The 12,290-nt window shown below is 39.8% G+C and overlaps 2 protein-coding genes across 3 annotated transcripts; one reads left to right on the forward strand and one right to left on the reverse strand.

Moving 5' to 3' along the window:
* The first annotated feature begins 1,249 nt into the window (after positions 1-1,249).
* LOC131431949 (bis(5'-nucleosyl)-tetraphosphatase [asymmetrical]) lies at positions 1,250-2,521 on the forward strand. 2 transcript variants are annotated; one of them, XM_058597929.1, is made up of 3 exons: positions 1,250-1,401; positions 1,470-1,823; positions 1,882-2,521. In XM_058597929.1, exons 2-3 carry the CDS (start codon positions 1,651-1,653, stop codon positions 2,138-2,140), a joined length of 432 nt encoding a protein of 143 aa, XP_058453912.1. In that variant the 5' UTR covers positions 1,250-1,401; positions 1,470-1,650; the 3' UTR covers positions 2,141-2,521. The 2 variants fall into 2 exon arrangements, with proteins under 2 accessions (XP_058453912.1, XP_058453913.1); XM_058597930.1 differs by having other exon boundaries at positions 1,259-1,401; positions 1,459-1,823.
* Positions 2,509-3,844, reverse strand: LOC131431948 (transcription termination factor 4, mitochondrial). The gene is made up of 2 exons (XM_058597928.1): positions 3,698-3,844; positions 2,509-3,411 (listed from the first exon to the last, which is right to left on the reverse strand). The coding sequence occupies exons 1-2, from the start codon at positions 3,761-3,763 to the stop codon at positions 2,563-2,565; spliced, it is 915 nt and encodes a 304-aa protein (XP_058453911.1). The 5' UTR covers positions 3,764-3,844; the 3' UTR covers positions 2,509-2,562.
* Positions 3,845-12,290: the final 8,446 nt, after the last annotated feature.

A 12,290-nucleotide genomic window follows, 5' to 3' on the forward strand; every position in this document is an offset into this window, starting at 1 on the left:
AGCATATTTTTTTGCATTTTGTTGTAATAAAACATTTCAAGAATATTTTGTCAAATTTTCAAGTTAATCGAAACAGAACTTTTGGGCATGTGCGCTGAGCTCTCGCCTTTTCGCAGCATGAGATATAATAGATAAAGTCCCATAACTTCCAGAGTTTTGTTCCGATGAGCTTGAGAATTTAACAGAATATTATTGGAATGGTTCACAATAAGAATAAAAAAAATTCATACATAATTCATCTGATTTGCTTGGGAAATGTTGTTAATATGATGTCTTTGATATAAGCAAACTTGCTTTATGCAATCTATATTCACTGTTTCTTATATTGATATGAGAAAGTACATCAAATTGGAAGTACTGAAGTGTGCACAGTAAGATTAGAAACAAAAGAAACTATTGTGCTAAATGTTCAAAACAACTTACTCGCTTTCTTATCTCAATCGATTGTTAATGTCAGACGAATCGATTATTTAGGGTCGGAATGAATTTTTAACCGAACCGGGCACACTTTCGCAAGCGGGTAAAAAATTCTTAGAACCAGAGATGCCATTTATACAGATTTATCTGTATTATACAGATTTTTACATGCGCATACAGATTTAATACAGAGTACAGATTGGTTACAGATTTCTTAAATTTAATACAGATTTATACAGATTTCACCAAAAGTATTAAGGAAAAAATTAAACTATCTATTAGTATTTGAGCTATCTATTAGTATTTGATTGCAATGACGAGATAAACGTTTAGGAATCAACGTACAAATCACTTTTTAAAATATATATTTTTTGTGCAGATATTTAATGAAGAACACTGAAATCCATTTATATTGAAATTTGTAACTAAATTGAACTTAAAAGTTAGACAAGTCTTGGCATCATGAAACATTATTGCCAGACTGACAGTTGTATTACCTGACTCGACGTTGCATATTGGGTTTTGGAAATCCATCTCAACTTATGAAGTGAACATTTTCAAATTAGACAAGTATATGGCACCATAATTCAATTGTTGTTGATAGGAAAAAACTATAAAATTTCGTCGATGAATATAATATATAATATGAAATTTAATCTACCACTCTATAACCATAATCTATTGGAATAACACCTTTTAACATAATTGTATTGTAGAAATTTCATTTTATTAGCGAATACAGATAAATACAGATATTTTATACGAATCAATACAGATTTTCTATGAAAATATCTGGCATCTCTGCTTAGAACATTCACGATGTTGCACCACTACATACGAACTGGTCTGTCAGTACGTAAATAAATTAAACATTTTTCCTTGACTCAGTGCATGTAAGTTCACCTCGTTGGAATTTTCACTTTGCCAAAATTTATTGCAAACTTTTGCAACTAAGTCGTATTTCATTGCCCAGTGATTACTAAGGTAAGCAAGATCATCGGATTACAAATCAAATGCTCGAAGAGCATTTTTATGATGTAGATTCGTTGCAGCAATCTTTTCCGTTGTGGGCTGACGAGAAGAAAAAGAAACCGAGCCGTCTCTTGCAGTGAGCACAACACCGGCGCGATAAGGTAGTGGTGAGCGCTAGCCGGCTGCAACGATATAGTGAATACCAGTAACGAAAAGGTAGTCATCATTTCGTCCTCAAACAGAAAACTGTCAGATCTGGTGATGGCAAAGCGGGCCGCTGGATTTCTCATATTTCGGCGGGCCTGCGAGAGGATTGAATACTTAATGCTTCAGGCTTCGTACGGGCAGCATCATTGGTCACCTCCGAAGGGACACGTCGATCCGGGCGAGGATGATTTCAAAACCGCTGTTCGGGAGACAACCGAAGAATCGGGGTAAGATTGGTGGACTTAAACTGTAGATACGGGTTTCACCGATTAAAATTGATTGTAGTTATTTGGATACCGACTTGCGGATTTTCAAAAATCAAACTCGAACACTCGAGTATAAGGTCAAAGGGCACGACAAGGCTGTCGTCTATTGGCTAGCTGAATTGATCAACCCGTCCAAGGAGGTAAAACTGTCGGACGAACATCAGGATCTCAAATGGCTCGAGCGAGACGATGCGATACAGATTGCCGGATACGAAGATTTTGCCGCCATGGTCCGGCATTTTGATGAAAAAATCAAACAGGGATATGACCAGCTGTGAACGAAATTTGCCCGCGGCAGAGAAACATTCGAAATACCTAACTATATATAAATAACGAGTTTTCCTTTTTCCTATTACAAGCATATATAATTATATTTAAACAAAGAAATGGCAACCGTCGAGATGTAAGGTAATATCGATTTACAATTTATATCCAATTAGCTTTTGAATCGCCCGCGCCTCGTTTGGATCCGTTTGGTGGGGGTACACAAACATCAACTCAAAGCGATTTGTTCGTGGTTTCAAAAACCACACCAGAAAATCTATCAACCATAGCATTTTAATCGTTTATGGAGGAATATGTATAGCTTGCAAAGTACTAATAAAACAAAAATGACAAAAATTAAGGCTCAGTGAAAAATCAACGCAACTATCGCAAAACAGAGCTTTGTTTATTTGCAAAGAAATCCTAGGGTAATGATCTAACGTTTCGCATGCTTTCTTCGTGGTGTCTTTCGATACTTTAGTTTTCTTGCTTCGCTGTCAGCATCTATCCGATCATCGTCATCGAAACTTTCGTCCTCTTGTTTGCTGAATTCATCATCTCTGTTCTCGGCCCGGTTTCGTTCTTTTTCGAACAATTCCTGAAACACCTCAAACTCTTCCAGTGTGACGTAAGCAACCTTCACGGCAAACCGTTTATCCGTGGTATCTGTTATTTGGTGTAGTTTCGGATTGTCGCTTGGTTCTCCGGGATCGGCTTTTAGCTTTCTTGGTTTAAATAACCCAAGTCGTTCAAGAAACACATGACGGCAGCGGATTTTGTCTAAGTCGGCAGCAAATGCACAAGATTTAACCACCTCCAGAACCTCGACTCGCATTCGCTGCAGAAAGTAATCGATTTTAGCCTGTATCGTTGTGGAACTGTCCGTTACCAGGTTGGGACAGTTTAAAAATAAACGCCAAACGTTTTTGCGCGTCTCGAAGTGTGAATACAGAAAGGTCATTCGTTGAGCCAGTTGATTGTGGTCTGTTAAGTCTAGTAGTTGAGGATGGGCCGACAGTAATGCCTGCGTGTGTTTGTCCCCGAACTGGCAGGACCGCCAGCAATTCATACTGTTGCTAATTTGATCGGTAGATCGTGCCAGCAGTTCCGGATTACCGGCTACTATCGACAGGAAATGAGGCATTTCAATACCTTCCTGTTTCATGAACTGATGGAGCCGCTGCCACTGAGCGGGCCCATATCGGGTTAGTTCCGGTGAAGATTCAAATAACTTATTCAACGTTGGCTTATCTAGACCGGTAACGGTCGATGCGAGGGAATCGATCTGAAACGAAACAGTGAGCATTTCTTAATATTATTTAGATATAGAACTAGTACACTGAGCTAGTGGTTTTTTTTTATTTTTCTTGCTACTGATCATAAACATAAATTTGTTTTTATGACCGAGCGTAGCGTTTCAGTAGACATGGCAAGGCAGGTCGATGGGCAAAATTGATTAAGGGTGCCAAACTCTTGTCTCAATAATTCAACCGTAGAATCTACGATGTTCTGTCGCGGAGGAGCGATCAATGCAACAAATATGTATAACAGATGCACTAAAAACGACTTACCAGTTGAGGAAGTGGTTGTGTGCAAAAGCTTCGCGCACCATTGATTCGCCGTAGAATTGCAATCATTTCTGGAACGGTTATGATGTTATGATCTGTTTCACGGGTGGATACTTCACTGCACCGTGCTCGTATCCAAAATGTTGATCAAATCAAAACAATCATCGTGTTTAAGAGTTCATGATAAGAAATGAATAATGAATAATTTTTCGACAGTGGTGCCAAATGTTACACGGAGAGAAATGGAGTATGTTTAGAATTACATAACAGTTTGTAAATTTTTAATGTCTTTTTCGCGGATTTCCGATGTTACGCATATTTTTTTTCAAGTGGATTGCCAAAGTTACGAATCTTTTTTAAGCGGATTTTCGAAGTTACCTGTTGTTTTTGTGCGCGGATATGCAAAGTTACGCGTTTTTTTTTCCACGTGGTTTTTCGCAGTTAAGCGATTTTTACGAGAATTTTTAAAGTTATTCGGTTTGCTTGTTTTGTTCTAGAAATGCAGGAAACCAGTCCCAGAGTCTATTTTTTCTCAAAAAAAAAAAAAAAAAAAAATATTACACCAGATCTCGACGTTTCATGCATTCCCAAAACATTTGGATTCAAAAAATAACTTACGATTTCGGAAATTTCAAGATATTTTTAAGTCCGAAAGTCGATATTTTTCAAAAAAAAATTTCTGAGATTACACTAGATCTGGAATTTCATGCATTTCAAAGACACGCGTTTTTTACGCGGTACGTATCCCCCGCGTAAAAAGAGACCTCAGTGTAGTTCTAACTGCGTTGGGATAGTTAAAAACCTGTTTAAATCAACCTTGTAGTATTATGATGCCTTTCTCATTCAACGCATGTTTTCATCAATATTATAAAGTTATTCTTCAAAAAAATGTTCTTTGAATATTGAAAAAGAACAAACAAGTTCACATACACTAGCAAAACCTTTTCAACTTTCAACAGTTTTTACTCAGTTTAATAGGAATTCATCGACCGGATAAAATTCTACATCAACTCAAGGAGATATGATTTCTGATTTTTGATTTAAATCTGAGTTTGCGAGAATCGGTCTGGCCGTTTTTGACAAATTGCAGTGATTTCCGGTTTGGAGCACCAAGCACTTTCCCGGTATTTCCGGAACCAGGTGCGATGATCCGGTATACCAAAAATCAGCGTATTTGGTCATCAACTAACCATACCAGTCCAATTGGAAAACTATATGGCTATTTTGATGTATCTGTTCGATTTTTACATGTCATGAATAAAAACACGATCCTGAAAATGAATTTTTTATACTTGTCAGCCTGTAATTCTGGAACCGGAAGTCGTATGTCGATGAACGAATGTTTCATCCGGAAGAGCTGAAGCAACTGATACCTTTATTCAAGGAAGGCGGAGGTGTTACTGACTGGATCGAAATAATTGATCATTACCAGGAAATTTATGGCTGGAGCAAGAAGACGACTTTGCTCTATGCTACGTGCAGATTGGCCGGTGCGGCACACCGGTGGTTTTTAGATGTTCGCCAAACGATCTTATCATGGACAGATTTCAAACAAACGATACTTCTGGCGTTTCCAGACTACGAAGATGAAGCGGATATTCGACTAATGCTGGCTAAATGCGTGAAGTATTCGAAAGAATCGTACGAGAACTACGTTTTCCGTGTAAATGCTCTAGGCCAACGAGGAAAACTGGGTGCGGCTGCGATAATCAAATATCCCTCTCAGCAGGCCGTTCAATTTTGTTGAGTTTTGAGCGCTTGTTAAACGATATATTGCACGAAATATTCGTTCAATTTGCTGGAACGGTTTGTTGTTGTTTTTTCTCTTGCAAAAATAGTGTGAAAATTAAGTGTTACCTTAACATAGAAAGGAAATTTGTTGTTATTCTACGTGAAGTAGAAGTATTGTGCAGGTATGTATTGTTAGTTTAAACAAATAAGTGAGAAAAACTTCAGAAATTCTGCAGTATAACTAGTCCAACGGGGCTCCAACTCCTCATTTTAAAAATGGCTCAATAATGGACCTCTGTCTCCCGGGTTTGTTGAACGAAAAAAATGGCATTCGGTTCAACGGTCTGTTTCAAAATCGGCAAACGAAGGTCCCGTGTTGGCCTCCCGTTGAACGATTGATTGGACTTTCATTGGACCAATGATCCAACGTATTGGACCAATGAAGGACCAGCGTTGAACGTTTTTTTCTAAGTGGGATATTATTAGCGGACTTTCGTATGATCCGTTATACTATAGCTCAGTATCCCGACAGTACACATCGATTTATGAACTACTGTCTCAGATTCGGTACTGTGAATCGAATCAAGAGCTCTGCAGCACAGAGTAAGCGAAGTGATGAATGTTACAATTGTCATGGCTCAGAGCACATTTCGATTAATTGTCCTAAACCACAACGACGAGCGAGATGCCAAGTATGCAACAGAGTAGGACACGACGAACAACACTGTTTTAAGCGCAATCAGGATACAACACGAATCGATAAGAAGGAATCAGCGAATCCGGAACCTATTGCCGGCACCAGCGGTAGAAGTAATAATAAAACAGCATATCCAATTACGGTTCGGCAAGCGGAACAGAATCAAACAGATAACGGAAGTTTTCTCGACGTTGATGCCTGCTCGATGGCATCTAGTGACGTCATTATTGGAAACCGACTAAAAACGGTAATGGTATTGACAGATTCCGGTTGTTCGGTGAGTTTATTAAAAAATCGTTTTTTCCCGAATCCACTCAGTTTAGTAGTGTTAGCGATAATGATCTAGCAGGAGTTAATGATACTAAAATAGAAATCGAAAGGAGCGTACTCGACTAATATTATTATTGATTCCAATGTTTATTCAGCTAAATTCACAGTGGTTACAGATAATACTATGAAAGTAGATGTGATACTAGGACGAAGGTTCTTACAAGATAATAAGTTTTTTGGGTTGAAGTTTAATCGTAATGATAAATTTGACGTTAATGCGATGAAGAGTGTTTTTGATGGTGATATGGCCGACGCAAGTATTTTGTTTGTGGACGGTAAAGTTGTTCTCGATATTGGAGATGGAGATACAATCGAAACCAGAGCGCTACGTGATCAAGTGGATGAACTTTTCGATAAAGATTATTTAAATCGTGAGAAACCTCTCGAGGAGTTGGTTAAGTATACCGTTGAAATTAAATTGAATGAAGACCGTTATTTCAATGCTTACACCTTTAAGACTTAGCAATTTTGAACGAAATGAACAGAATAAAATTGTGAATGATATGTTATCGAAAGGGATCGAAAGGGATCGTGAAAGTGAAGCTCCGTATTCGAGCCGAGTCGTTATGACACGGAAAAAGAACGGCGAATATCGTTTTTGTGTTAATGTTCGACTTTGAAACAAACTCGTAGAGCGCAATCATTTTCCGTTGCCGATCATCGAAGACCAGATTGTGAAGTTACAAAATCGTAAATATTTTACTTCGCTCGATATGAAAAACGGATTCTACCATGTTGATATAGCAGAAAGTTCGAAGAAATACCTTTCGTTTGTCACTGAAGTTGGACAATACGAGTACAACAATTGCCCTTTGGTTATACAAACTCTCCCTCGATATTTGCTCGTTACGTGATGAAAGTTTTGAAAAGTTTCGTTGACTCAGGAGAAATTGTCCTATTTATCGACGACATATTAGTCAGTACAGATAGTTTCAACGAACATCTCAATTTGTTGTCTAGATTATTTCGTACACTGTCCGATAATCATATCGAACTCAATATCAAGAAATGTTCTTTTGTTATCAGAACAAATTGGCTCAAATGGCACGTTCCCCTTGATATTTGGAGATTTGTGCCTTGCCATCAATTTGTTTTTAGCATCATTTTCCCGATATATAAGAGGGAAGGATTGAAAGGAAATGGTAAGGGTTGGACTAGGAGGATGGGAAAAATTGACGACACAAAAACACATAAAAGCAGAAGTAAATTCTGCACCCCTAAGGGATGCCGAACAATCTGCTGAGGATCACATTTAGTGGAAGCAGAAGTAAATTCTGAACCTCTACGAGGTCCCGAACAGTCCGCTGTTAATAAAACCTCCAACCCCCGAGAGGATTTGAAGATCTTACAAAAGCGACACCATTCTGCACTCCCGGAAGAATGCAGAACGATTCGCAGTATGTACGAGCAGAAGTAAATTCGGCACCCCCTAAAAGATGCCAAACAATCTGCTAAACCATATTTAAGGTAAATACAGAAGGGATTCATTCACTCCAGGAAGAACGATGAACCCTTCTGACTATAGCTCCTTACCACATTGGGTAAGAAACGAGAGAATATCCTTCAATTTTAGCTCCGCATACACAGATTCAACCATGTATGGAGAACCAAAAACCCGGATACGTAGCTGCGTCAATGCGGGACAGTTACATATCAGATGATATGAAGTACCATAATCGCATTCACACAAATCACACGAATAATACTCAGCACGTTGAATAGTAGCCATGTGATAATTGAGTTTGCAATGTCCAGTCAGAGCTCTGACCAGAATACTGCAATGATGCTTGGAGAAATGCAGTAGACACTTTGACATTTTCAGATTTAAATCTGGTAGAAATGCTTTTGTCTGAGCGCAAGTTTGCAAGCTGCGCCAGTAGCTGGCATGTTTGGATGCAGCCCAAGAACGAATCTTGTGCTTTATCCAACTAGTTGAAAGTGGTAAAGCTGGTTCAGGACCAACGAAATCATTCGTTGCACCAGCTCTAGCCAACTCATCAGCCCATTCATTTCCAGTAATACCAGAATGACTGGGTACCCATAAGAAGTAAACAGCATTTGAAATGCTGAGGTCTTCAATTTGAGTTCGACATGCGATCACTAGATTCGACCGTGAGTCATTCGAACTGAGTGCTTTTAAGGCTGCCTGACTGTCGGAACAAAAATAAATTCGCTTACCACAGATCCTCTGCTGAAGTGCCGATTGTACTCCACACAGAATCGCGTAGATTTCTGCTTGAAACACAGTACAGTATCTACCAAGTGAATGAGACTGCTCCAGCCTCATTTCACGACAGTAGACACCAGCACCAGCACGACCATTCAACAGAGAACCGTCCGTATAACAAACTATGTGTTCATCAAGTTGTCGTTCCAGACAACCGGACAACCATTCCTCGCGAATAGGATAGCTCACATTGAATGTTTTGAAAGGAAAACTGCATGTGAGAGTTAGGTCACTAGGAGCGAGTAAATACTCATCCCACGTAACCATTTGAGACCACAAGCGAGTGTGGCTGGTAGCATAATCTAATGGGTTACTGTTCCAAAGCCCTGTAACCTTAAGACGATATGCACAAGATAATGCTTCTTGTTTTAGGAACACATGTAGTGGTTTAATGCACAGTAGCGCCTCTAGAGCAGCAGTAGGAGTTGTCGTGAATGCTCCTGTCATCGCCATTAGGACCATCCTTTGGAGATGATTTAGCTTTGACTGAACTGTCGCGACTTCTCCTTTCTGCCACCATACAAGACATCCATATGCTAAAATTGGTCTAACAATAGTTGTGTAGATCCAATGAATATATCTGGGTTTGAGTCCCCATGATTTTCCAAAAGCTCGTCTACATTGGCCGAAAGCCATGCAAGCTCTTTTAATTCTGAAGTCAATGTGAGCAGACCAATTCAGTTTTGAGTCAACAATAACCCCGACGTATTTAACTTGATCGACCACAGTGACCTCTGAACCAAAGAACTGCAACGGACGAGCTCCTGTAATTATCCTACGATGAGTGAAAAGCACCATTGATGTTTTGCTCGGATTTACAGATAATCCAACCTGACAACACCATTGTTCAACAGATCGCAGGGCTTGCTGCATTAAATCAAAGAGAGTGTTAATGCTTATACCGGTCATCAATATATGATAATCGTCGGCAAAACCATAAGTCGGAAATCCAAGGTTATTAAGTTTTCTTAACAAACCATCAGCGACAAGGTTCCATAAAAGTGGGGATAGTACACCACCTTGAGGACACCCACAGACACTTAGCTTTCTAATCTCTGCTTGCCGAAGCGATGAACAAAGAAGTCGATTGCTAAGCATTGCGTGTATCCAATTTGTGATACTTGAAGGTATGCCATGACCACGGGCTGCTTCCAGAATTGAATTGAAAGACACGTTATCAAAGGCACCTTCAATATCTAGGAAAACTCCCAAGCAAGATTGCTTTTGTGAGAAAGCTTTTTCAATATTGTACACAACATCATGTAACAGGGTTGTAGTGGACTTTCCACGCTGGTAAGCATGTTGCATTCCATGTAGCGGATGCACGCCCAAACTAACATTCCTGATATAGTGATCGACTATGCGTTCCACTGTTTTAAGAAGAAATGAGCTAAGACTGATAGGCCTGAAACTCTTCGCTTCCTCATAAGTGTCGCGACCGCCTTTGGGAATAAATTTGACAATTATTTCCTGCCAGGCTCTTGGAATATATCCAGTCGCAAGACTAAAAGTAAGTATTTTCTTCAAAACATGTTTGAAATGTTCATACCCTTTCTGCAGTAACACTGGGAAAACTCCATCCTTTCCAGGAGACTTGTACGGAGCAAAACTCTCAACTGCCCATTTGACCGATTCAATCGTCACAACGCTTCGAGCAAGGGCCCAAGAATCGTAACTACCTGAAAAAGTCTCGGGAAGAGCTGTCGGTGATGGATCCATACATCCTGGAAAGTGAGTGTTAAAAAGATAGTGAAGTACATCACCTTCATCAGACAAGTGTTCACCATCTGAAGTTCTTAAGAAACTGACATTAAAGTCCTTAGACTTCGAAAGTAACTTATTTAATCTGCTAGCCTCGTTGAGACTAGAGACATTTGTGCAGAGGCTTTTCCAACCACTTCGCTCAGACGATCGAAGAGCATTTTTGTAAGCCCTTCGAGCCAACACGAATGCCTCCGACCCATTTCTGCGACGGTGGTTCCAAGCTCTTCTGCATAGTTTCCTTAGTCTAGCAAGTTCAGCATTCCACCAAGGAGTTCTTCTAGTAGCTCGCACAATCCGAAGTGGACAAGCCTCTTCATATGCTGCAACTATGAGTGAGTTTGTCTCGTCGACAACATTTTCCAAATCAATTGGGGTTTCAATTGTTGGTTGGTACCCGTAAAATCTAGTCGCCAAGCCCTCTTCATAGAGGTCCCAGTTTGTAGATTTGGGATTACGATATGTGATAATATCAAATTTAACGTTTGAATGATCAAAGAATATGTACTTATGATCAGACAACGAAGGTTCGAGCTCATCGGAGACGAGCCAATTCACCAACTCATGCGCAATTCTATCAGAGCAGAGAGTTACGTCCAAAACCTCCTCTCTGCCAGATCTCGCAAAAGTTGGACGGTTTCCTGCATTGACTATGTGCAGGTTTGTACTGCTCACAAATTCCATCATATCAGAGCCTCTCGAATTTATATCTGTGCTGCCCCAAATGATATGGTGAGCATTTATGTCACTGCCGATTACAAGCGGTAAATCACTTTTGCAGCAGTATGATACAACCTTTTTGAAGTCATCGCTTGGCGAAGGTTGGTTATGCGGCAAATATGCCGAACAATAGACATATTTCCTGTCTATGCCATCAGTAGTCATACCAACTGTGACAGCACAAATATCCCGAGTTGTGAGCTCCGATATGAGAGAGACATCGAGAGCACTATTTGCAAGTATGCATGCTCGAGGCATTTCACGTGGATTAGTCATTCCGATCTTGTTAAAGGCAACAAAGACTGGGTTTAACAATTTTCCAACGTAGAAGTTTCCCTTTTGGAAATATGGTTCTTGAACCAAAGCTAAAGAAGCTTTACCTTCTTGCAGAAGTCTGGATAGATTCATAGTTGCTGTACGTTTATGCTGGAGATTGATTTGTGCTACTCTAACCATTATCAATTAAAGTAACGAACACTCTACCTCCAGCACTTACCGTACAACAACTACAAGAAACCAAATATATTGGCTTATAATCGCCTATAGCGAACCATGTAAGGATTTTTTTTAAATGTTTTAATCATTTAAATCCCACGAGTTGCGAAGAAAGAAGTCGTCCACTGTGCCAGAGCTTCGCTTAACACAGTAAGGGAAAATCCCAAGATATTCCGTTCACGACTGCATTGTTTAACCTCCTGCAGCCATTCAGCCATCGGCACGGAAATACACCTTGACTTAGGAGTTCCTATTTTTGTGGCCTTTTACGACATGGAACAGGAAACCAGTGGATCAATTCTTGGTAAAAAATAATTCCGCCGGATGCCACACGGCTTACCTGTTTGGTGGACTTATACCACCGGTACAGGTGGACCGTAGCGTTATTCTTAGCCAGTTGGGAAACCGCTACCGACACTACACGGCTATCTAGGCTGCTCAGAGAGGGAAATTGACATTGATGGTCAACTTCCATGGATGGCCGAGCAGCCGACAAAATTCTTTTGTTAAGACACATGTTGAATTTCTGGGCTATGTCGTAACTTATAATCGAATTCGACCAAGCGATCGTCACATAGAGAATGTTTCTAATTTTCCGGTTCCCACAAACGATAAATCACTGCAACATTTTTTAG

This window comes from Malaya genurostris, chromosome 2 (assembly GCF_030247185.1).
Source record: "Malaya genurostris strain Urasoe2022 chromosome 2, Malgen_1.1, whole genome shotgun sequence".
NCBI lineage: Eukaryota > Metazoa > Arthropoda > Insecta > Diptera > Culicidae > Malaya > Malaya genurostris.

Coding starts and splice junctions, on each gene's coding strand:
- LOC131431949 (XM_058597929.1), top strand. CDS start 1,651: ATGGCAAAGCGGGCCGCTGGATTTCTCATATTTCGGCGGGCCTGCGAG. Junction 1,824..1,881: donor GAGACAACCGAAGAATCGGG/GTAAGATTGGTG, acceptor AATTGATTGTAG/TTATTTGGATACCGACTTGC.
- LOC131431948 (XM_058597928.1), bottom strand. CDS start 3,763: ATGATTGCAATTCTACGGCGAATCAATGGTGCGCGAAGCTTTTGCACA. Junction 3,412..3,697: donor CACAACCACTTCCTCAACTG/GTAAGTCGTTTT, acceptor GTTTCGTTTCAG/ATCGATTCCCTCGCATCGAC.